This window comes from Prionailurus viverrinus, chromosome F2 (genome assembly GCF_022837055.1).
Source record: "Prionailurus viverrinus isolate Anna chromosome F2, UM_Priviv_1.0, whole genome shotgun sequence".
Taxonomy (NCBI): domain Eukaryota; kingdom Metazoa; phylum Chordata; class Mammalia; order Carnivora; family Felidae; genus Prionailurus; species Prionailurus viverrinus.
The window spans coordinates 47,756,758-47,781,993 of NC_062578.1; the positions used below are offsets into that span (position 1 = coordinate 47,756,758).

The 25,236-nt window shown below is 42.2% G+C and overlaps 1 protein-coding gene across 6 annotated transcripts in view; it reads left to right on the forward strand.

The window, feature by feature from the left end:
- The window catches only part of GRHL2 (grainyhead like transcription factor 2), a 172,806-nt gene that overhangs the window by 121,920 nt on the left and 25,650 nt on the right, over positions 1–25,236 (forward strand). For all 6 annotated transcript variants that reach the window (XM_047842321.1, XM_047842318.1, XM_047842316.1 and 3 more), the window contains exons 9-12: positions 6,238–6,396; positions 13,535–13,622; positions 14,092–14,231; positions 19,180–19,211. In XM_047842321.1, the coding sequence (XP_047698277.1) occupies positions 6,238–6,396; positions 13,535–13,622; positions 14,092–14,231; positions 19,180–19,211 (419 nt within the window). The remainder of the gene's footprint in view (positions 1–6,237; positions 6,397–13,534; positions 13,623–14,091; positions 14,232–19,179; positions 19,212–25,236) is intronic.

The window sequence follows — 25,236 nt, forward strand, 5'->3', positions numbered from 1 at the left end:
GCTTGCCTCGTTGCTCTTTTCAGAGTCAGCATCCATCTGTCTTCCAACTCGTGACACCTATACCAAATCTTCCCTGGCTGACTTGCCGATTTCTCTCCTTTTCATCAAGTCTTACAGAACTTATAGTCTGGGATAGTCAGTTTAGTATCTAATTATCTACACATCACAATAGCAAAAACTGTAACATCTCTCTTCTTTATTGAGGATAGAACTGTACCGAACACTCCCTTATTTCCCATAGCATACATAAATAGCATCATCCATGGCATACACACACACACACACACACACACACACACACACGTACGTACGTACGTACGTACGTATATTCATCCAGAGTATATAGTTGGTGCTCACTTTGTTTGTTGATATGCAAGCAGGTAACAAATTTTGAGGATAAATCTGATCAGAGCAGCTCATTCTGCTGTATTATCTTGATGACTTCAGCTACTCAAAGCAATCTTGGCTCCTAAGAGGTTCGGCTAAAATGAAGGCAAGAGTATGGATAAAGAGGGAAATGTGTTTTTAGACAGGTAATTTTCCCTTAATGCATTAGACAAATATTTGTTGAGTATTTATCATGGGACTGGCACTAGGATTAGAGTGACCTTGAGGCAGACAAGGGCCTCCTCTTATGGGCTTGCAACCCCGTGGAGCAGACAGGCAATTAGGCACTAAACAGAAAAACAATAAGATAAATCCAAACGATGTCAAGTACTATGAAGAAAATAGAGGAGCAGCGTTATAGAGTTTGCTTCTGGTCCTGGGCTGAGGTGGGAAGAGGAGGAGGAAGATAACTCTAGACGGGGTGGTCAAGGCAGGTATTTGAAGAGTTGGCAATGGACTGAAATCTGAATGAGAAGGAGCTGGCAATGTGCGGGACAGTGTGTGGGGCAGCACTGGAGATCGAGGGTACAACAAATAGCAAAGGCTGTCAACCGGGAACAAGCTTGGTTTGTTGAAATGGAAAACGTTGAGGACTAAAAGAATATGGAAAACTATGGTAGACTCTGTGAATAAACCCAATGTGTATGTATGTATATACAGACATACCCAGAGTATCTGTAGGAGAAAATAAAGAATTATATTATGAGATTTTAAGTAATTCCCTAAAAGTGCTATATGAATGGAAGTGTCAGAAAATCTAAATTTCTTAGGTTCTCAAGAAAATCACAAATTCTCTCTTTTTTTAAAAATGTTTATTTATTTTTGAGAGAGAGAGAGAGAGAGAGACAGAGAGAGACAGAGAGAGAGAGACAGTGTGAGAGCAGGGGAGGGGCAGAGAGAGAGGGAGACATAGAATCCGAAGCAGGCTTCAGGCTCCAAGCTGTCAGCACAGAGCCTAACTCGGGGCTCCAACCCATGAACCATGAGATCATGACCTGAACTGAAGTCACATGCTTAACCAACTGAGCCACCCAGGTGCCCTTATCTCATCATTCTTGAATCCCACCATGTAGCATAATACCAGGCACAGACAGAAGATACATGATAAATATTTGATAAATTAATGCCTGAAGGCAATGAATGAATGACTGCCTAAGACTGAGAGGTTATGTGTTCATATTGTCTACTTTTAGGCTGTCTTTCTGTCTTAATTTGGCATTGCCTCTGGACCCAAATACCATCATATAAAATGGAAGAAAAATGCTGATAGTTAAGAAAACCACCCATATGGTCTTTAATAATTCTAAGAGTCAAGAGGAAAACAGAGTGGGGAGATTGGCAAGAGCACACTTATGTATTTATATATTGTTTGTGTTTTAGAGGGAGAATGCTGATTTCTTGTTGTACGCTATGTCGCTCTAATCTGGAGGCTAATGCTTCTGCAATTTCTTGGAAAAGAGCTCTTCACGTCCCAAAATAAGGAAATAAGTAGCTGTCTTCATCTTTAATCAGAAGAATCTTAAAATGCAAAATACATTGTTTAAAGAGGAAAAGATAAATGTTTTCCATCAAATCATCGACATTATGATTTTTTTAAATCCCAACTTGCGGGGCGCCTGGGTGGCTCAGTCAGTTAAGCCTCCGACTTCAGCTCAGGTCATGATCTCGCGGTCCGTGGGTTGGAGCCCCGCGTCGGGCTCTGTGCTGACAGCTCAGAGCCTGGAGCCTGTTTCCGATTCTGTGTTTCCCTCTCTCTCTGACCCTCCCCCGTTCATGCTCTGTCTCTCTCTGTCTCAAAAATAAAAATAAATGTTAAAAAAAAATTTTAAAAAATCCCAACTTGCTTTGTAAATCAAAGATAGACCCATTATTTTAAAAGCAAGATCTTGAAAAAATCTTAGGGGTTAATAATCAAGTTAATGTGGTAATTCTAAACCTCATTGATTTGTATTTATTTTGATAAATCTTACTATATGCTTGGTGCACAACTGAGAGTTATTATATTCTGGGCAAAGTCACTTGTCTTTTGTAGGAACTACAAACTGGAAATTGTAATTCACATGTAAAAAAAAAAGGGTTTATTAAGAAATGTGAATTGTCAAAAAAAAAAAATGTGAATTGTCATGAGACTGCCTCTGTTTCTGGAAAGGTCTTGGTATATTTAGAACCAATCTTTCTATCTGAATCAATTTTTGAACCAGTGACAAAATTATAATACTATCTATTATCTGCCTAGATACACTTGATTTAATTATTATTTTTCTAAAAAATAAATTACGTACTGTCAGAATTACAGGAATATTAATAGCTGAGGTTTTGAAAGCATTACATGAACGTATATAATATTCATAATTATTGGGTGACATACCCAATTGTTCATGGCATTTATATGCTCTTTACATAATCAGGGCTCCTACTGGAGTGAAAAATAATTTTCTGTGCTTGACATTTGGATGAACGTTTGGTGGGGAGAAAGCATACCTTTTCCCTAAATTTCTGTAGCACGCATTTGCAACAGTACTTTGTAGATAAACTTCCAAGAAAATGGCTTTCACATTGCTGACTGTGCGTGGGGCTGGGACATGATTGGGTTTGCAAGATGAAACAAATAAATGCTTATCAGTTCTCAAGCCAGGGTTTTAGTTAATGTCCTTCCATTCCTTCCCATCCCCTCCAGTCCCCAACTGCAGTTAAAGTTCAACCATTTAGGTTTTAAGTGCAGCACAGTGAGACTATGATTGCTACCATGGGGCACTGAAACTGTGCTTTACTATTGGGTTCAGGCAGCCAGGCAAGAGGAGAGCGGTGCCAACTCTATTATAAAATCCCTGTTAGGATAGTTTTGGGAGCTGCCAGCTCAATGTAGCAGAGAAGGCAGAGTCTCGTGTCGCGTTTAGTTTGTATAGGATCAGGAGGCCATGCATCAAAAAGAGCCCATTGGACCTTTACTAAGAATCTCTCCCATTAAAAGGACCTAGTCTAAGTGTGTCCAGGTACAGTCTCGTGTGTTGTAGCTCATTTGACCTTTAAAGACCTTCTCTACCGGGCGGCTGACCGCTACAGCTCCACCAGGGAGGATTTAGTCTATTTATCGTAGTATATTGCCAGCGGATCTGTCCTACTCAAGCGGTCCTTGTAAATATACACCTGCCATCAGCCCAGCTCTCTTAGTTGGGACTTGGAGCTGACGAAGGCCACAATTATCATTGCATCCTGCCTGTCTGAGTGCGGTCCACTGTGTGTGATGTATGGGTAATTCACTGACCCAAGTGTGAACCCTAATACCTTAGGAAATATACATCAGAACACTTTTCTCTTTTGTATTCTGTAGTACTAGGCAGGTTTTATGAGGGAGTAGAAAAGAACCAGTCTGTACTGAGGCCCCCCCGTGAGTTATAGTCACTACAGAAAGATTTCTGTATGAAATCCATGGTCAAAAATACAGACAATGGCATAGTTCCCCAGAGTGGTCATTGATTCGCTGATAGAAAGCTGTGTTTTATACATTCTGGCCAAGATAAGCCTATTGTCAGTAATAACAATAACAATAGAAGAAGTCAAGTGTTCCCAGGAAAGTATACTTTTATTTGTTGGCTTGACCTAAAGATCAGCATTTGACGACGTTGTTGTAGTCTTTAGAGCTCCATCATGTTGCTTCTCTCTCCCCATCTGGCCTCTGACTTCCGTGATTACAGGACTACAATTGTTGCATCTGTCCTAGTCCCTAGCACAGTCTCAGGAACATAGTAGGTATTTAAAAATATTTGTGGCACACATCAATGTTCTCTGCAGTTAGGGCATCTCCAGGAGCAGCAGACAGCATTTGCTGTCGACTTTTACCCTGAAAGTTCAGGAGGAGAGACAGGCCTGGTATAGTCTTTCTCAGTGGTCTTTATCACTCAGTTCCCCTGAATCACTTGACATTTGATTTTTGAGTCCTTTTTCTCTACCATTACTAAATAATGATAGTCCATAGTCTCATCCCAGTGTCTGTGCGGGCTTTGCTTCACACATGTCCTCCAGGTTCAGTGCCGTGTTCTGTGTTCTCATGACCTGTGTACTTGACCACCCTGTGTTGGTTATTACTGGATTACTCCTCTGTCCTCCCCTTGGACCGTCCACTACGTGAGGCAGGGGTCTGGCTTTGTTCTCTGTCCTCAATGTCTAATGCTGTGTTTGACTTACAGTGGGCTTGTGTTGATGTTTATAGGATGAATAATAAGAATGAATGAATGAATGAATGAATGAATGGGAGATATCCATGGTTACATCTTCTCTAGGCACTTGTTTTCATATGATGGCTGGAAAAGTGAGGGTCTGTGGCACAGTGCACAAGGTTGTTGTAATTAGCATGTCACTAAGACATTTCATCTTAGCCTTATTGTTGATGTGGTGCGTTATTGCTGTGTTTCTCACGACCAAGTAAGAGGCTCAGAAATAAAATTAAAAAATGATCTTTGTATCGATATAGCACTAAAAATGAGATATCTGCTTGTATAAATTACCAAAAACCTACAGGCAATAGAGTTTAAAATGAATTAGATCAATCCTGGTAGTAAAATCAAAGATTTGAATGGCCTTTAAAATGCAGTTCATGCCAGCGGCTCTTTGCTTTTGCAGGACTGTTCTTTTTGATGTTGCTGTGACACAAAAGGTCAAGGGTTTGAGAGTGAATGAAAATTTCAGTGGGACCAAATAAAACATGGGTCACATAATGTATCTATGCATTTGTTTTCAGAATATTTAATAATTTACATTTTCATCCTTCAGGGAAGGATTTTAAAAATAATTTTAAGAAAAAAGTTGAAAACCAAAGACAGTAAGTGACTTGTCTGAGGTCTCTTAGCTGGTTAATGTTGGAGCTAGAACTAAAACTTTGGGCTTTTGAGGGGAGCCTGACTGGCTCAGTCTGTGGGGCCAGCGACTCTGGATCTCGGGGTCATGAGTTTGATCCCCACATTGGGTGTAGAAATTACTAAAAAAAAATTAAATAAACTTGGGCCGCCTGGGTGGCTCAGTCGGTTGAGCGTCCAACTTTGGCTCAGGTCATGATCTCGCAGTTGACGAGTTCGAGCCCTGCATTGGGCTCTGTGCTGACAGCTCAGAGCCTGGAGCCTGCTTCCGATTCTGTGTTTCCCTCTCTCTTTGCCTCTCCCCCGCTCATGCTGTCTCTCTCTGTCTGAAAAATAAAGATAAACATTAAAAAAATTTTTTTAATTAAATAAACTTAAATAAAACTTAGGGGTTTTTCTACAGATAAACTTATTGATGGATTCATCACATGTTTATTGAATGCTTGTTCTCCACCACACTCTACATTAGGTACGCCTAATACAAAAATAGTAAGAAATGGTCTCAAATCTCAAAATTAATAGTCAAGGAGGAAAAACATATATAAACAAATAACTATTTCAGTGCAGTAGTGTGCAAGGGGAAATGTTCCCTACTTTTATTTTTGGGTTTGTTTTATCCCACAGGTCAGATATTTGAGAAAGTGATGTAATATTAGAAGTGACAGGTTTAATATGTTGAAGAGATAGTGGTTTACACATCTGATTTATGCATGTTTGAAAAATAGGTAAAACTTTGCTGATAGGCCTAAAGGAAAGCATCAATTGTCTATTTCAAGATTTAATAGGAAAGCAACAATTTTTATATATTTAAATTATAAATTACGATATATATGTTTCATGTGCTCAGCATGTTCTTATTTCAGCGTATCCAAATGTTCTTCACTTGTCCTTAGAAGATTGTGTAGTGTTATGATTCCAAGTCTTAGGCTTATGCATTTTTTAATAGATCTTTTTTATGGTGACTTGTGACCTTTTCCTTTCTTTCTCCCACCCTCAGATTTTCATCACTGTGAATTGCCTGAGTACAGATTTCTCGTCCCAGAAAGGAGTGAAAGGACTTCCTTTGATGATTCAGATTGATACATACAGTTATAATAATCGTAGCAATAAGCCCATTCATAGAGCTTACTGCCAGATCAAGGTCTTCTGCGACAAAGTGAGTAAAGATCATAAAGGTATCTTTGTTATTAGATACTACTCTTAATGACGTTTCCCCCTTGTTACCTTCTCTTGTCTGGTGGTGTCAAATTAATTACCTTATCACACTGGGAGTTGTAATCTGTCATTTTTAATTCCTGTTAGATATCTAGGGAATCATCAGTCAACTCTATTCTTTTATTAGTCAATCAGTTTCACCACTAATTTAATGACTGATTGACACTGCACTGTACTATCAGTCTAATTCACTTAGATAACTGAAATAATAGATTAATAGTTTTTACCGGGTATAAGCCTGTCCCGGAGCATATCAGTATAAGCTGTATTATTTTATGGGTTAAGTGGGGTCTTATTTAGAGCCTTTTGGAATGGAAATGGCACCTATAAAATAAGCTTATTAGTAAACATGTACTCAGGAGGAGATACAGTGTTTTAATCACTCTGAATCCCACTATAAGAGATACAACAATTAGAATAGCAAAGATTAAAACCCTATGATTATGTGACATGAGATCCTTACAAATCCCAAATATGAGTGGGAATAAGCAACAACAGTTTTGAGACCTGGATGGTATCATCATCATGAGGGAAAACAGTGGGGCCACTTGATAACCAAAGAACAGGTAACCTACAAAATCGCCCCCAGGTACTCACTAGAGAGTGAAGTGTGCCATCTGAGGACTGTATGTGAAACTGGGGTGGGAGGGTACAGATTCTGTAGACTCCAATTTGCTATTGCTGTTTGGTGCAAAGGGATGGAACATTGAAGTGTTTGGGACTCTATGAACTCCAGAAAGTTATAAATTTAAGTTCCCTTCTAGGGCAAAACTCTGCACTGAGAAAAAGCTGCTAGGAGTAGAATCCAAGTTGAATTGGACTCCTCCCACTCCTCCCCCCCTCCCCCAAAAAAAAGGTATAAAGTAAAGAGAAATTCCAAATAAAAAGGGTGAAGAGAAAGGATATGGAGTAGACAGATTTCAGGAAATACAAGACTGTTTTTTTTGGGTTTTTTTTGTTTTTTTGTTTTTTATCACTTTGTGAACACATCTGAAGAGAGAGCATGAGAGCCATGAAGCTAGCAGAACTATCCGGGTCCATTCATTTCACTTAAAAATGACCATCAGGAAAGAAAAACAGTTGAATCCCAATGGGTATCTCATGAAAATGGAGACTGAGATCACACTGACTTCCCTGTGGACCTACCCATGAAACGGGTGAAACCTATAGCTTAATGTTCCAAAATGAGCTAAATGCAATTAAGAAACACACAGAAGTCATGAAGACCAACATAAATCACATACAAAACTCAGGCATGACATGTCTTGAGAATAGAGTGATTTGAAAAGAGTTGTGATAGAATTCAGAAATAAACAATTAAAATATTTCAGAAGTAAAGACTACACTAGAAGCAAAACAAGAGTGAATAAATATACCAGGGGATGCCTTAGGAGAAATATGCAACTTGGAAAGAGCAAAATTTTAAAAATGAAAAGAAAAAAAAGAGAGATGAGAAAGAAAATAATAGATGTAAGAGAGTGGTAAAGAAGATCCAATATACATATAATAGGCGTCTTTGAGGTAGAAAACTAAAACAATGGAACAGGGTTTCAGCGGCAGAAGCAAGATGGGTGAAAGAGTGGTGGTAGTGGCCCTGGAGGTGGTAAAGAAGGATGACAAGGACCATAAAATGAAATACAAACCTCCTGTGCCAACTAGAGTGGGGAAAAAGAAGAAAACAAAGGGACCTGGTGCTGCCAGCAAGCTGCCACTGGTGACCCGTCACACTCAGTGCCGGTTTAAATTACTGAAGTTAGAATCAAAGACTCTCTTCTTGTGGAGGAAGACTTCATTAGAAATCAGGAACAAATGAAGACTTTAGAAGAAAAGCAAGAGGAGGAAAGATCAAAGGTGGATGATCTGAGGGGGATCCCAATGTTGGTAGGAATGTTGGAAGAGATCATTGATGACAGTCATGCCATCGTGTCTACATCTGTGGGCTCAGAACACTACGTCAACATTCTTTCCGTTATAGACAAGGATCTGCTGGAACCAGGCTGCTCAGTCTTGCTCAACCACAAGATGCATGCTGTCATAGGGGTGCTCATCGATGACACGGATCCCTTGGTCACAGTGATGAAGGTAGAAAAGGCTCCCCAGGAAACCTATGCTGATATTTGTGGGGGGGGGGGGGGGTTGGACAACCAAATCCAGGAAATTAAGGAATCTGTGGAGCTTTCTCTCGCTCATCCTGAATATTATGAAGAGATGGGTATAAAGCCCTCAAAGGGGGTCATTCTCTACGGTCCACCTGGCACAAGTAAAACCTTATTAGCCAAAGCAGTAGCAAACCAAACCTCAGCCACTTTCTTAAGAGTGGTTGGCTCTGAACTTATTCAGAAATACCTAGGTGATGGGCCCAAACTGATGCCACTGGAACAAAAACATATGACTCAAATTCCGGTGGTGAGAGAGAAATTCAAAGAACAACGTTGGAACTGTTGGACCAGTTGGATGGATTTGATTCCAGGGGTGATGTGAAAGTGATCATGGCCACAAATTGAATAGAAACTTTGGATCCAGCACTTATCAGACCAGGCCGCATTGACAGGAAAATTGAGATCCCCCTGCCCGATGAAAAGACTAAACAGCGCATCTTTCAGATCCACACAAGCAGCATGACACCGGCCAGTGATGTAACTCTGGACGACTTAATCATGGCTAAAGATGACCTCTCTGGGGCTGACATCAAGGCAGTCTGTACAAAAGCTGGTCTGATGGCCTTGAGAGAACGTAGAATGAAAGTAACAAATGAAGACCTCAAAAGTCTAAAGAAAATGTTCTTTATAAAAACCAAAAAGGCACCTCTGAGGGGTTCTATCTGTAGCTACCACATTGGCCTTCAAGGAAATGGTGGGGAGTGTCCCAGCTCCGAGGAGGGATGAGGCTGGGGAAGTTGCCCAGAGGGACCCATGTTCCAGTTGCCTTCATCCGTTGGCCACGTGCAGTGTTCTGCCCCCAAGAAAGCAGGCTCCTTCTCAATAAATAAATAAGTAAACAAACAAACAAACAAATAAATAAAAAGACAGTGGAACTAAATCAATGCTAAAGATGATAAATCAGGAAAACTGAAAATATAAACTATATGTACAAATAAATCTATGTATATTTAAACAGCCTACCAGCACGTACTTGGGAAAACTGATGCAGGAAATCAACACCGAATTGTTAATTTATTAGACTTTAAAAATATTCTTGGGGCATATAAGTAGAAGAGAAGAGAATAATTAAAAAGTCACTATAAGGAAACCTTTGTCATCAAACTTTTCAATACCACTCTCAGGGACATTTAGGTAGCCTCCCCAGTACAAGGGCCAGTAAGTCAATAGACACAGTTGTATAAATGAGAAAACAGTGGGTCAGCGGCACAGGTAACTTGTCTAAGTCACACGGCGAAAAAGTAGAGAGCTGGATGCAAATCCGGCCTGATTGCAAACCCACATTCCTTGAACTGATAAACAACCATATGCATAAAAAGCCAAAATGACAATTGAGGGTTCAAAGCCTCAACAAAGAGCCAAGGTAGCCTTTTAAAAACAAAAGAAAACAAAGAAAAATCAGCACATATCTTTAATTCAGCATATTGAACATGGAAAAAGCATTTCCAAACGATGTGCAACAGGGAATTTTTTTAAAGTACAAGTGGGATAGCATTTAAATAATTTGAATTCCCTCACTGTATTCCAGATATTTCAAGGGAGATTGTAGAATTCCCCCCTCTGGGAATCTCCTTCTTAGAGGTGAGGAGTAAGATTAGGGACAAGGAGAAAGGAAGGGAAGGAGTAGAGACACTGGGCAGTCCAATTACCCTTACACTGCAGCTGGAATTGACAGTGGGAAAGAGAGGCCTCAAGGGATGCTCGTATACTTAGTTTTGTCAACAGTGTCGATATGATAAATACTAAAACTCAAAACAAAAGAAAAATGAAGGATGAATAGTGTTGTTCACCCATGTCCTAGGACTCTAAGAAACTAGTGATATAAAGAGTTCCCAGGGGTAGTTTTTAGCTTACTTCTCCTGTTGTTAAGGATAAGGAAGACATCTCAAGCAGAATGCATTAACCTTACCTGCTGGTAATTCTTCTAATAAGCTAGATATAAAATCTTCTGTAACTTGGCATATATGCAGCTCTAATTTCAAAACCCAGGCAAAACTTACTCCTGGGAGATTGAAAAGAGAAAAAGTTTAATTTTTCCACTTTTCAAATGGGTGCGCGAATGCAAATGATTCATTTGAATTATCCTCTAAAGCAAAAGAGCTAAGAGCTATTCCAGTTTAAAATATAAGATTCCCAATCACAGTTGAGAACCCTAAACAGATGCAATTCTGCACTATTTATAGTTCTCCGGTTTGATTTATGATTAACACACCTGTGAGATACAAATAAAGACCTTCTCTAATTTATTTTTGATATTATGATACTTCTTTGAAATGCATATGTTTATGCATTAAAAAATTCAGGATCTGTCTATATATCTACCTATATCAATACCTATGTCTCTGTCTTTATATCTGTATTTAATTACTTCCATTATCTTTGCTGAAAAACAAGAATTGTATTACTGTAAACAGTAACTATGCATTGTGTAAAACTTGAGAAATGAAGCCATGTTCTTTTTTTTTTTTAAAGATTTTTTTTCTCTTTATTAATTTTTGTTTGGAAAGATCTTGGAAGTGACAATTGTTGAAGATGATGAAAAGCTAAAGATGCCCCTGCAAAGTGTCTTGGTACCTTGGCCAACTTTCAATCTGTTAAGGACACATTCTTAAAATAAATTCAGGGGAAACAATTTAAGTGTCAAATAAAACAAGGATAGCCATCACCCCTCAAGAAGTGGCCACAGTGATCACAAAATAATCAGGAAATCTTCAGGCATATTTTTCAAATCTGACACTCCAAAGTGAGCATTTAGGCAGGGGAAATTATTTTCAAATGACAAATTTGGTCTTTATAGAAAATTGTACTGTTCTGGAAGTAGACTTTTTGCACTTTGATAAGAGTGGAAAGAATGTCTTAGAAGCTTCGGTCACAGATAATCAAAGGAAGGAAAGGAATTCATGGAAGGTCATGTTCAAGGAAGCTTTCTTCATCTTAATTAAATGTATCTAAGCTTTTCTGGGTCACTGTGAAGTCAAAGATTGATTTTAGAAATGGGAACTAGAAATGTTTGGATACCATCAGACTTGTTATTTTCTCATGCCGATATCTGGGCGTTCTGGGCAGGAAATTTCTAATATTGACATGGCAGCAAGACTGGGCTCTGTGGGGAGCCACTCATGTTTTATGTTAATCCATTTGGTTTGGCACATCAAAGAATGCCTGTAAAATAATAAGCAGGTGACTCTATTTCTTAAAAATTGACATTGAACATATATAAAGTCTTGAAACAGATTAATTCCAGACCTTTTTCTCATAGTAATAGTACCAAATAAAGCACTAATTTAGAAATACAACTGCCTGACCAACCTTGGGGTCTATCTTCAGTGAGTTGTAATTTATATAAAATTTCACACTTTAATTTGTGTTAACTACTATATTGTACATAACTCCAAGTACATAGAAAAATGTCTGATATGAACCTAACAAAAAATGAGTAATGGGAGACTTTTGCTTATGTTTCACGCCAGTTTTGACAAGGTGAGGTCTGTACATTGAACACTTCATTATCTACATATAAAAACTGTACAAAACCTTAATAAATCTTGAAGAAACTTCCAAAGGATATATTTCTATATTTTATTTCCCTTTTGATGTGAATTTCCATGATGTATAATTATCCATGACAATTCAAAACTTAAAAGTGAAGCACTCTAAAACAGTTACTCTCCCTTTTGGTAGTGAGAAGTTTTTTGACATAAAAACATATTTAAAATATCTGGTAAAAAAGGGATGCCTGGGTGGCACAGTCGGTTAAGTGTCCCACTTCGACTCAGGTCATGATCTCACGATTCGTGAGTTCAAGCCCCACATCGGGCTCTGTGCTGACAGCGTGGAGCCTGGAGCCTGCTTTGGATTCTATGTCTCCCTTTCTCTCTGCCCCCTCCCTCCTCGAGCTCTTTCTCTCTCTCTCAAAAATAAATAAACATAAAAAAGATTTTTAAAATACCTGGTTAAATTATTATATCTGTCCAGAATCTATGTAAAGCTCTTAGAACTCATTTGGCACAGAGTAAGTTCTATGAAGGATGGAGAGAGGAAGAAAAAGAAAACTGTTGGAGCATCTGTATTTGGAAGAGTGAGAAGAAGAAAATGAGTTGGCAAAGCTGACAAAGAAGAGTGACTAATTAAGAATAAGAATAAGAATAATAAGAATAAGAATAATAAGAATAATAATCAGGGAATCCTTGAAGGCCAAGAAGGAAAGAGCTGTAAGGTGATGGTCAACTGGTTAAGCAGGGTGGGATCTGGTAAGAGAAGCCAATGGAAAAATCAGATTACCAGGAACAGAGGAGCCCCAAGGAGGTGAATAGACCAAACTTTTTTCTGTTTGGTTGAATGAGCACCATCCCCAAGCACTTCTGCACACATTAAAACAAAAACCAAAATCACACTCGTATGTGCAAAATGATCTTACACTTAGTTTCCTTAGCCCTCCCCTCATTTCCATTACTGTAATGATTTTTAAAAGTTCCATGACAATGGGCAAAGGGGAAGTTTTCTAGGGAATTCACACTCAACTTTAATGCTCTCCCTGTGCCTAGGAACCATATTGATAGGGCAACGCTTTATCTTAATGGCATTTTATTATAATCGCTAAAGTTACCTAACTCCCCTCCCTGGGATAGGAACCTGAGTCTGGTCGTTTTGTGTGGATTCAAAATTGAAGTTGTATAGATAGACAGGATTACAAAAAAGGGGGCAATCTGGAAGAAGTGGGATCACTCAGAGGTGAAAATGTACTACAGACTGAGGATCTGTCTCCGCCTGCAGAACCGAGTCCTGACCTCGCCAGAGGAATGGAAACGGGGCTGCCTGCTCTCCCTTCACCCTCGTTTTGTGTCTTATCCTAGAGGTTTGTATGCTGACAGTATTCTTGCATGCTCTGATAACATGCCTGGCATTGTTTTTCCCTGTCAGGGAGCAGAAAGGAAAATCCGAGACGAAGAGAGGAAGCAAAACAGGAAGAAGGGGAAAGGCCAGCCCTCCCAAACCCAGTGCAACAACTGTGAGTGTTGCTGAGGAGGGGTGGGCTCCAGCCAGGCCAGGTCCACTAGGGGAACAGGTGGAAGGAAGGGGGTGGTGGGCAAAACTGTGGGTATGTGAGGGGTGGCTTGCTTTCCCCTAGCCGTAAAGACTGGGTGCATTTTCTCTGGGAGAAGCAAATGGAATCACGTGATCACAGATTGTTTGTGTTGGGAGGGACTTTGTAATATCATGGAGACCAACATCCTCCTCCTCCAGACAAGGAATCTAGGGTGCAGAGAGGGACAGGAGGGCCCGAGAGGTGCCAGCCACCTCAGGAGTGCTCACCCGAAGTTCACGCTCTTTCCGTTAGTTTGGCAGTAGGAGAGGGGGAGATGGTAAAGAGTGTTCACCTCTCTGGCTTTTGGGAAGCTTCAAACGAGAAAACAGAGAACTCAGACTAGGGCTCACAGCTAAGAGTTCTTAGTCACGTGTAACCCTCTCACGTCCAGCCTCTGATGGGAAGTTGGCCGCAATACCTTTACAGAAGAAGAGCGACATCACCTACTTCAAAACAATGCCTGATCTGCACTCGCAACCGGTCCTCTTCATACCCGACGTTCACTTTGCAAACCTGCAGAGGACAGGACAGGTAGGACCTATCTGCTAATATCCACCTGCCGTCCATCCACGGGGCCGGTGGAGCCTTGAGGCAGAATCACATCAGGCAGTGTTGACCTTGAAAATAACCCCTGCACTCCATGCCTCCCATGAAAAGTCAGTCATTTTGTAAGAAAATGGATTTTTTATGGAAAGGAATGTCTCAGGAGAGGAAGCTGAGGGGAAGAAGGGAGTGAGCTGATAGTAGTGAAGTGTTGACAAAGCAGTGAAAGAGGAAGAAAGTAAGGACACTGATAATCTGAGAAAAAGTTATGTGCTGTCCCTGTGGTCTTGTGAGTTTAGCCTGATGCAACAGAGCTCCACCTCATGGTGGGAAGTTAAACTGCACCTGTAACTTCAGAAGGTTGCCCAAGAGGAAAACTTTATCGATTAAATAAAACCATATCAACAATTCTTCCCTTAGTAAATGAACAGTTCCCATCGAATAGGTAGATAATTTCACACCAAAAGAAAAAATGAGATTGTAGACATGCCTTTTTAAAAGTAATTTCCGTCTTCTCCTTATATCTACAAGTGAAATTAAAGAACTAGAATTAAGATAACATAAACACCCAATAATTAACTCATTATGGTAGCTCAAGTTGATGAAATATTATGTGGCCACTAAAATTATAATTACGGAAATTACGTGGCAACAGAAGAACTAGTTATGATAATATTCAGTGCGAGAAAAAATTAGAATACCCATTTGTGTCTATACTGTGATCCTAGGTATGTACCTGAACTTGAAGGTAACAAGAAAATTGCAACACTTGATGAGGCGGGTTAAGTGATGGATGATTTTTTTTTTCTTTCTTTAATATTTTTAGTATTACTTATTTTATGTGGTAAATTAAAATTGGGTGGAAAAAAAAAAAAAGGACTTCCCTAGCATTATGCAGGTTTGTCTTTCACCAAATCAAATGGCTCTCAGTGAATCTTGTGTGGGTTAGTTTTCTTTCAAACTCAAAATCCTCTGACGAAAGGTTTGTTTTGAGAAATAGGGCCATACTACACACTCAAGTTTTTCTTCCGTTCTGAGTGTTCAGACACTCAGTGGAATTTACCTACAAGGAGAAATCATTATTGGCTCAACTTCTCCTTAAGAATCTATTGTCTCCCAACCCCCAACACACACGTTGTTTCATTATAGGTATGAGACAAAGCAGTTATACAGCTGGGGTTCTTTGTTGCTGGTCATGACATAGCATGGTAACAAAATACTTCATAGTTTTTTTCTTAGAGTACATTCCACTAAAAACTAATTTAACATTCTTGTCTGACTTGTTTGATAAGAACAAGGACACAAAGGGGAAGGAAGAATGTTAAGGTTTATCAAGCTATGAGCGCCAGCACCTCATTTCATTCATTTGTTTAATTCCCAAGAACAACGGTGATTTGTACAGTTACAGTCTTAGCCCCATGGGACTTTATGAAGCTGGGTATCCACACTTTCCAGAAGAAGGGATAATTGAGTTAAATTGTTCTTACTGTTTACTGTCATGATTCTGGCTTTGGCTCTGTGTCAAAGCTGACAGCGTGACCGTTCTCTTGGGAACACGTCTCTGAAATAGACAAAAGTATAAATGAATCTTCAGAGGAAAAGACCGAATCTGGCTGCTCACGGCTGTCAGCCCTCTGGCCGCACTTGGGCCTCCGTGTCTGAGCTAGGTTCCTAGCCTGTGACCAAATCAGAAGGGAAATGTCGCCTCTAAAGTTTGTTTGTTGTAGCAGATGCAAAGCAGCTCAGCACCCCCGAGTTATTGGCGAAGTTAAGTTCTACAATCTGGGGCCACTTTTGCAGAGCCCTCAGGTTTCCCCTGTGGCCTCGAAGTCAGAGTTAAAGGGGTCAGTGAGGGAACCTGCCTGAGCTTTGGGCAACAAAGGAACACAGTCAGCTGTGCTCTGGGACAATGCGCGAATATTCCATGGTTGATCAACTTACTTGGCCCAAGGACAAGAGCGCCTACGGTGGCTGGCTAGGGCTTAAAGGCTGCCTTGCCTCGGAACAGCTAGAAAGCAGGAAGATGCATCCAGAGGTAGGAGGGAAGCCGACAGTGCCAAGGCCTGAGAAGTTGGCGTGGTGGGGGTGGAGACCGGCTTTGCCCTGCAAAACAGGATCCAGCAGTGGCCAGTTAAAATATGGACCGGTTTCACCATAAATGGGGACTTGGGTAGGGGAGGAAGGCGGGTGATGGTGTGCCGCTCAGGAATCACTGCAGACACAAGCCTTGTCAAAATCAGCCACATCAAAGCCCTGTGCAGCTGGAAAGTGAGCAGCCCTCCAGCTCTCAGGGTCGGTGAGAGACCCCCCCAGCCATGTTGAGGGCTCATCAGCTATGGCATAGCAATTCCTAGTCACCCGAGGACACGGACTGGGGAGTGGGTATGTTCACTGTCAGCCTACGTGTCCCCTCCTCCTCCTCCATTACCTCATCGATGCACATGCGGATTGGAATCTTCATCAGACAGTTATCAAAAAGTATGAGGGAATGAACCCAATGTGCAGGCACTACGGAGATCTTCAGTCTCCCTCTCCTCACATTAAATACCAAATGGTCACTGGCTTTTCTCTGGAATGGCTTTAGAAACAAGCGATAAGGGGAGCTTGGGAGAAATTGTGAGACACAGAGGCATCATCTTTCCGGATAACGCACACTTTGCAGGCATCAGCCTTCCTCAAGGCACCCGAACCCAAGGATCACTTCACTCCTCCTCCGTACCCTCAAGAACAGTCTTCCCAGTTGTCATTTGTAAACAGCCTTCCTCCAGACCACAAGAGTGCTTGATACGAATTCAGGCTCCCAAATTCCATTCCATGTCTTTTTCTTTTTAATGTTTATTTATTTATATTAGAGAGAGAGAGAGAGAGTGAAAGGTAGCATGGGGGAGAGGCAGAGAGAGAGAATTCCAAGTAGGCTCCATGCTGTCAGCACAGAGCCTGATGTGGGGCTTGAACCCACGAACTGTGAGATCATGACCTGAGTGAAAATCAAGAGTCGGACACTTAACCGACCGAGCCACCCAGGCGCCCCTAGTCCAAGTCTTTTGCATTAAAATCTCTGAAGAGGGTTCCGGGAATTTGCCTTTATGACAAAGGCTCCAGATATTTTTTATGCACTCTAAAGTTTGAGAAACACTGTCTAAAAATTAAAGCCATGCGATAAGCCCTACAGCCAACAAGGAAGAAACAGCAAGGTCATTGCGTGAGAGAAGTGACAATTCAAGGACAGTGATAGGAACGGTGTCACAGAGGCTATCCAGGAGGGCAGGAAAACACTTAAGAGAAGGCTGCTTCATTTTGGGGTCACCAATCAACTTTTCAGAGAGCTGTCCATGACCCTGTCATATAGACAGACAAGGCACATTTAAAGAAACTAGCAAAAACAAAACACAAAACAAAACAAAACAAAACAAAACAAAACAAAACAAAACAACAGGCCAGCATCAGGAACTTTTTCCCAAAAGTCCAGTTGTGTGGCCAGTGCCATGGCCCAGGCTCCCTCACTTACGTGGGTCACTCTATATGCACCTAAATAGACAGTCTCATTTCTAGAACATCACCGTGACAGATCCTCCAGAGCCACACTGAAACTTGGGGGAGGGAGGAAGAAAACATCTTACCTTTGCTGGTTTCTGTTAAGAAGAAACAAAATATACAACAATAGACATAAACATTTTTAAGAGGAGGGGCACCTGGGCGACTCAGTGGCTCAGCGGTTAAGCGTATGACTCTTGATCTCAGCTCTGGTCTTGATCTCAGGGTTGTGAGTTTGAGCCCCGTGTTGGGCTCTGTGGTGGGCATGGAGCCTGCTTTAAAAAAAAAAAAAAATTAAGAGGAAAAAGTTCCTTGTGGAAATCTAAGTAATGAGTAGAATGACTCGTGCCCAAAGAGTTGCAGGTAACCAGCCTTGTCGTGTAGGAAATCTGGGCGTGGCAGCATCCCAGGAATTGCCAAGAGCCTTTGAGAAAGTCTGTAGGGAAGGCGGCAGTCTAGGCGAAGTCTAGGCGAAGGTGCTTTTCTCCCAGGCAGCTGGGGGAGGGGCGGTGACCAACCGCAGTAGAACCGGAAGTGACTTTTGAAGTTAAACATGTAAACGTCTGATACTAACTGGGGGTATTGTTCTTCACCCAGACACAAATGGTCCTGAAGCACACAAAGAAAGCTCAAGACAGGACTGCAATTAATTTTTATAAATAATTGGGCCGAGAGATACATCCCACATCCCCTCTGGATTTCTGTAGTTTCATAAAAGAATATGGATGCTTCATAAGTTCTTTAAATCTGATTCTGCCTGCCACCATGCTGACCTCCTAAAGAAACTTGTTCCCAGAGGTCTTCTGGCCAGGAGCACCTCCTAGAGGCACATGATCTTTCCCCAGCCTGAAGACGGTTGACCGCTAAATGGCTGTGGTTGCGGGATGCCAGAATAACCCAGGCCTTTTCGGGGAGCCGGAAGAGGCCCGGGTGATGTTACGGCTGCACTGCATGGGACTCTCTTGCTCCCCTCTCTTTGCCAGAGCGCAGTAGCCGTAGGCAGCTCACCTATGGACCCTATGGGATTGGTTACTCACAGGCCTTGCTCCAGAGATCCTGCTAAAATATTTCTTCAATATCAAAAGCCAGATTTGGCTTAGAGCTGTCGGTAATCTGATCAGAATGACTTGAGCTAATAATAATAATAATCTGATTTCTAATTTTACTTCCTTAAAATCTAAGAATTAATCCTAGGGAGAATATGAGGTTAAGTCTGTATTTCCTTGGGGACACACACACACACACACACACACACACACACACACACACAGCATCATTAAACAGATTTGTCTTTTGTCTTCTTTAAGAGAGTGTAAGAGCCTACGAAAAGTTCTGTGCATCACGTAATAGATTTCCATTTCTTGTGTCTGACCTACAGTAAGCCTATTGTTTTGTTTCACAGGTGTATTACAACACGGATGATGAACGAGAAGGGTAAGACACTCCGTTCTTTCACTTTACCCCCAAAGTCCGTTCATGTCAGTGGAAATGGCTCTTAGAGCACTGGATAACCATGGGCTCAGCGCTGAGAAAGGCTTGACCCTGGGCACTGAGAGGAAGGCTGGGAAATGCTGCTCTCCTTCTAAGCCTTTCTCTATCTCTCCTTCCTATGATCTGCCTTTGAATAACTAGCTATTTTTCTAAGTGGCACATCTCTTTGATTCCCCCTTTTCACTGATAATCCAGTTCCTGAAATCTTTGGCCCCAACACAGGATCGAGGTGAGCTTGAGGTGGCAGCCAGGCAGACATCCTGCCCTGCTGAGTACTGGGGTCCCCACATGTACCTCTTGAAATGGGCCTAGTGTGCTAACGGTGAGGCTGGTGTGAATGAAGCCAGGGAGGCTGAGAACTTAGTCACTGTCCATGGGATTGTAGGTAAGAGAGGGTTTACATGGTGTCCCTAAGGCTCCCAACTGTCTTGCACATCAAGTTTCTGCATGGTTCTTTCTATGCATTTACTCATTGTATAGACTCTAGAATTTTTGAGACAAAAAGGAACCTTCGAGGTCATTTAGCTGACCCTCTCTCCTAGGCTATGTACCAGAATATATCACATTAAAAAAAATTTTTTTTTAATATTTATTATTTTTGAGAGAGAGACAGACCTTGAGTGGAGGAGGGGAGAGAGAGAGAGAGAGAGAGGAGACTGTGTCCAAAGCAGGCTCCAGGTTCCAGGCTCTGAGCTGTCAGCACAGAGCCCGATGCGGGGCCCCAGCTCGCGAGCAGTGAGATTATGACCTGAGCCGAAGTCGGATGCTTAACCGACCGAGCCATCCCGGCACCCCGAGTATACCACAGTTTTGATAGGTGGTCAGCCAGCTTCTACCTGAATATTCTCACTGTATGTAAGATAGCTCATGACACCGTGGGACACTTGCACTCTGAGAAAGTTAGTTTTGTCTGTTGAACTGATGTCTACCTCCTTTTGACTTCTACCCATTGTCTCTAGTTCTCTCTAGATAAGCCTCATGCTTTCCTCCTCATTCAAACATAGTTTTACCTTTCAGCATCCCCACTCCAGGGGACACCACCGAATTTGTTAATAGTTTCCTTAGAACTGGCTCTCAGAAATAAACATCTGTCCTCAACCACATGAGTTGGAGGTTATACTGGGATGATTTCTTGTGACCCGGACCCTATTTTCCTCTTCAGTATCTATGCTACGTTACATATATACAACTCAAATCTTGGTTTGCATTATGCATGTATAACTGGAATCTCTAGATCATTTTTTTTCAGAGCTTCCCTATGCTTATGCAATTTATATATGTACTTAGAAAACATTTCCAGGCGAAGTAAGTGGAGCAGATATTGCTGTGTTCGTTTCCTAGAGCGGAGTTGGGCAGACTGCAGTCTGAGGACCGAATCAACCCACCACCTGTTTTTGTATTGTCTCCGAACATTTTTAAATGGAAAGAAAATCCAAAAGGAGCATGATGTTGTGCGACACGTGAAAATTCTATGAGCTTCAAGTGTCCATAAAGTTTAATTGGAACACAGCCGTGTTAATTCCTTTATGTCTTGTCTGTGGCCGCCTTGTGGCTACACCAGCAGAGCTGAGTCGTTCCAACACAACAGAGCCCCGTGTAGGAGAGCCCAGATGTTTGCTAACCTGGCCCTTTACAGAAAACGTGTGCCATCCTCTGGCCTAAAGGGTAAAGAATCTCAAAGGGGTCATTCCCCAGCTGGTTAGTAGCTGAACCTTGTCCATCCAGGATCTGGCCTCTAAGTTCTGACTTCTGAATTTGCTAAGTACCAAATTAGATTGTTCTTTTTATCTTGGCACATAGGTAATATATTCGCCGTGGCTGGAATGAACAGAAAGATTAGCGCTATCGGTTCTAATCTGTTACTCACATATTTTACAAGGGACAGTGTGGCGTCATGGAAAGAACAGTGACTCTGAGCTTAAGGAAGCCCACATTCTACTCCTGGGCCGTTGCTTACCGGTGTGAGGCCTGGGGCTGGCTCCTTGGTCTCTGGGCTTTGGTTTCTTCAGCCGTAGCATGAGGATTTTGCATATGAGGTGATCTTCGAGGTCTCATCTAGCACTAACATTCTTCCCTTCTCATGGGAAAAGTTAGCCTCCTAAGTGACAAGTGTCTGAGCCCCAAGTGCTGCTTCATGCGCAGACCTCACCTGTGAGTCTACCTCAGCCTACAGGGTCCTTCCTTGCAAGTTGGCAGCATTTAGGTGGCCAGTTGACCCACTTCTAACTCGTGTGGCTTGGCTTCTCAGTGAGAGTTACCCTTTGTTATTGTGTAATCGTGAGGCCTGAGGCCCAAGCCTGTGTCTCTCATACATCCAGTGAGAGGTCAGTTGAGCAATACGGGTGGCTTTGGAGCTTCAGCGTTAATACGGAGTTGGTAGTTGCCTATTGGTGTATGCAAAAGTAATAATTAACCTTCATTGGATATGTTGGCTAGGCACCGCACTAAGTGCTTTCTATGCATTGTCTCATTGAACGCTCCCCGCATTCCCATGGGGAAGGTGCTGTAATTACCTCCACTTTAGAATGAGCAAACTGAAACTTTCAAATTGAGAAACGTGTTCCAAGCCACACAGCAGGCAGTGGTACGGGACCCGCGTTGTGACAAGCCTGGATTCATATACCTGGCAGAGGGGGTCAGCTCACCGAGCCCCGAAGACTGTCACCGTCCCCGGCACTTGCATAGCCTCCATCAGGGCTGTCTCTGGCCACTTCTACACTCCCTGCCGGGCACAGTCAGTCAGTATGAAGGCATCTGATTAAGAGCAGGATTCACGCAGCCACCAGCGGGAGGAGGCACACCAGAGCCCCTCCCCCAGCAGCTCCGAGGCCAGCGTGCTGGTCAGACACAGGCTCGTTCACCAGTAGAGCCTGTGGCCTGACGTGCTGGTAAACCTGAATGAGATTAAAGAGGGAAACCAGAGAAAATGCAGATGAGGTGGGATGGAAAGCAGTCATCAGCCAAGGGCCTACACAGAACAAAAAGAGGAACACCTGCCTGTTCCTGCCTCCTTGTCCGATGATAAACGATGGTTTGGGGTGACTTCTCGTGTGAGTTTGGCAAGCAACAGACCCCGTGCAGATTTGTTTCATAGGCAAGGGTACCACTTCTCAGCAGCAGGCCTCTTGTTGCACTTTGGAATCACCTTGGGAGATGAAAATTAGGGGGATTTTTATTTAATTGGCGTGGGATGCAGCTTAGGTACAGAGACCTTTTTTTTTTTTTTTTTTTGTAAGTTTGAGAGACAGAGAATCCCAAGCAGAATCCATGCTGTCAGCACAGAGCCTGACACAGGGCTCGATCCCACAAACTGTGAGATCATGACCTGAGCTGAAATCAAGAGTCAGATGCTTAACTGGCTGAGCCACCCAGGCATCCCAGTAGGGAGACCTTTTTAAAGTCCCCAGGTGATTCTAAAACTCAGCAGTGTTTGAGAACCACTGCTCAGGAGCCTGTCGGCCATGATTGGAATCAGGCTTTTACAAGCTCTGTAATTTAATAGAACAACTGTTTGGAGTCTTACCTAAAAATAGCAAATAATAATACCTAACTGATAGACTTATAAGCATTAGTGCCTCAAATGTCCCGGCCTATGGAAGGTGCTTTCAAAAAACAAAACTCATGGCTATTATTATTATTGTTAAGGTTCCTTTTCAGGCCCCCAATAAGTGAAACTTAATTGGGAAATGGGGAAAAGAGGGAGATGAAGCAGAATGGAAAGAACAAGCCAGACAGGAAGAATTTCCTGTGGAATACGGGCCCTTAACCAGGGATTCATGAATGGCTCTTATGGGGAAGAGGGAAGGGCTTTAAACCCCCTGAAATCATATGTAAATTGCTATGAAATGTCATGCATGGTGGGAAAGTCTATTCCGTTACTTTTGGGGATCCGGCCTCCATCCCCATCTGACCTCTAGTTCCTGGAAAACCCTTCTTGCCTTACTCTCTTGTCCACAGTCGTCCCCACGGGAGTGCCCCCTATTCCTTCCTGCCGTGAGGTCCCTTCAGTCTAGCAGCTCTGTAGCTTTCGCACTGCGTTTGAGGCACAGGAACCCTTGGCAAGTTTGGGTGGTCCTGTGTCTGGAGGAAAGTGATTTTCCTCCATAAATCTTCCATTCATTGCCTTGGTGCTGCTTAGGATCCTCAGACCACAGTCCTCTCCAAAACCTTCTCTTATCTCCTCGCTCATTCTCAAAGAGAAGAAGCCCCATTGTATAATCTCCTCATGAAACTTGGGAAAACGAAAGCCAAGAGACAAATGTTGGGCAGGGCAACCCTGTAGATTGGTCCCATACCAGCTCAGAGAGACAGCTCCCAGAGTGACTGCACTCTTCATGCTGAGTGCCGCCAGCAGAGGGCCCTGCCATTCCTCTTGCCAGAAGGAGAGTACTTAGATCTTGCCAAACCAAACCATGAGCTTGGTCACAGTGTTGCTGAGAAAAAGAGGCAATTCTGGTAGTCATCTACCATGAAAGCAAAGGCTTTGAGTAAAATTCAATACCTTTTGGCCTTTGGGGAAATTAGAGATTATTAACCAATCACCAGGGAGTGCATTTAATATTAAATTTGAAAAGTCATCACCCTGTGTTCATCAGCACAAAATGAAATTCTTCTAGAATTCTGCAATACAATTTTTTTGAGAGAGAGAGAGAGAGAGAGGCAGAGCATGAGCATGTGCACCAGCTGGGAGGGGGCAGAGGGAGAGGGAGAATCTTAAGCAGGCTCCAAGCCCAGCTCCCAGCCCAAGGCGGGGCTGGATCCTGACCTGAGACAAAATCAAGAGTTGGAGGCCTAACCAACTGAGCCAGCCAGGCACCCCTGCACTACTTCTTTTAAAGGGGCAGTTTCTCAGAGCTCCAAGTATTTGTCTTTGATAAGGTTCTCTTTGATAAGGGATGCTAAGCAAATCATGAAATGTAGGGTATGATAGGCTTTGTTTTACCACAAAAACATGAATACAAAGGTGATTACAAGCAGAGGGCAGTTGGGGCTCTTGGGTGGCTCAGGTGGTTAAGAGTCCAACTTTTGATTTCGGCTCAGGTCATGACCTCATGGTTTGTGAGATCGAGCCCTGCGTCGGGCTCTGTGCTGACCGTGTAAAGCCTCTCCTATCTCTGCCCCTTCCCAACTCATGTGCTTGCATGCGCTCTCTCTCTCTCTCTCGCTCTCTCTCTCTCTCTTTCAAAATAAGTAAATAAACTTAAAAAAAAAATAGAGGACAATTTCCTTAATGTCCCAAAGAGGAAATGAAAACATAAATTAAAGTTTGGGAGCCAGTTTGAATAGTGAAACTTTTACGGCTATCTCCAGAAGCATCAATGATTTACTGATACTTGCTCTATTGATTTAGTTAACCTACATTTAAAGAATAATATATAATTTAGAAACCTGTCACATTTTATGAAACAGTTTTATTCAAATTCTTTTATTTTTATTTTTTTGTTAAAATATTTTTGAGGGGCGCCTGGGTGGCGCAGTCGGTTAGGCGTCCGACTTCAGCCAGGTCACGATCTCGCGGTCCGGGAGTTCGAGCCCCGCGTCAGGCTCTGGGCTGATGGCTCGGAGCCTGGAGCCTGTTTCCGATTCTGTGTCTCCCTCTCCCTCTGCCCCTCCCCCGTTCATGCTCTGTCTCTCTCTGTCCCAAAAATAAATAAACGTTGAAAAAAAAATTTTATAAAATATTTTTGAGTTTATTTATTTTGAGAGAGAGAGAGAGAAAGAGACTACAAACAGGGTAGGGGCAGAGAGAGAATCCCAAGCTGGCTCTTCACTGTTATGAACCGTGAGATCATGACCTGAGCCGAGATCTAGAGGCCAACATTTAACCAACTGGGCCAAACAGGCGCCTCTTTAAATTCTTATAATTCATCTTTGACGTAGTGCCTTTCTCATTACTAAAGTTACATTTTAGCTCATCTTACACTGTTTATCAGGGGAATTCTTTGCCAGTACCATCAAAGTGGAGATA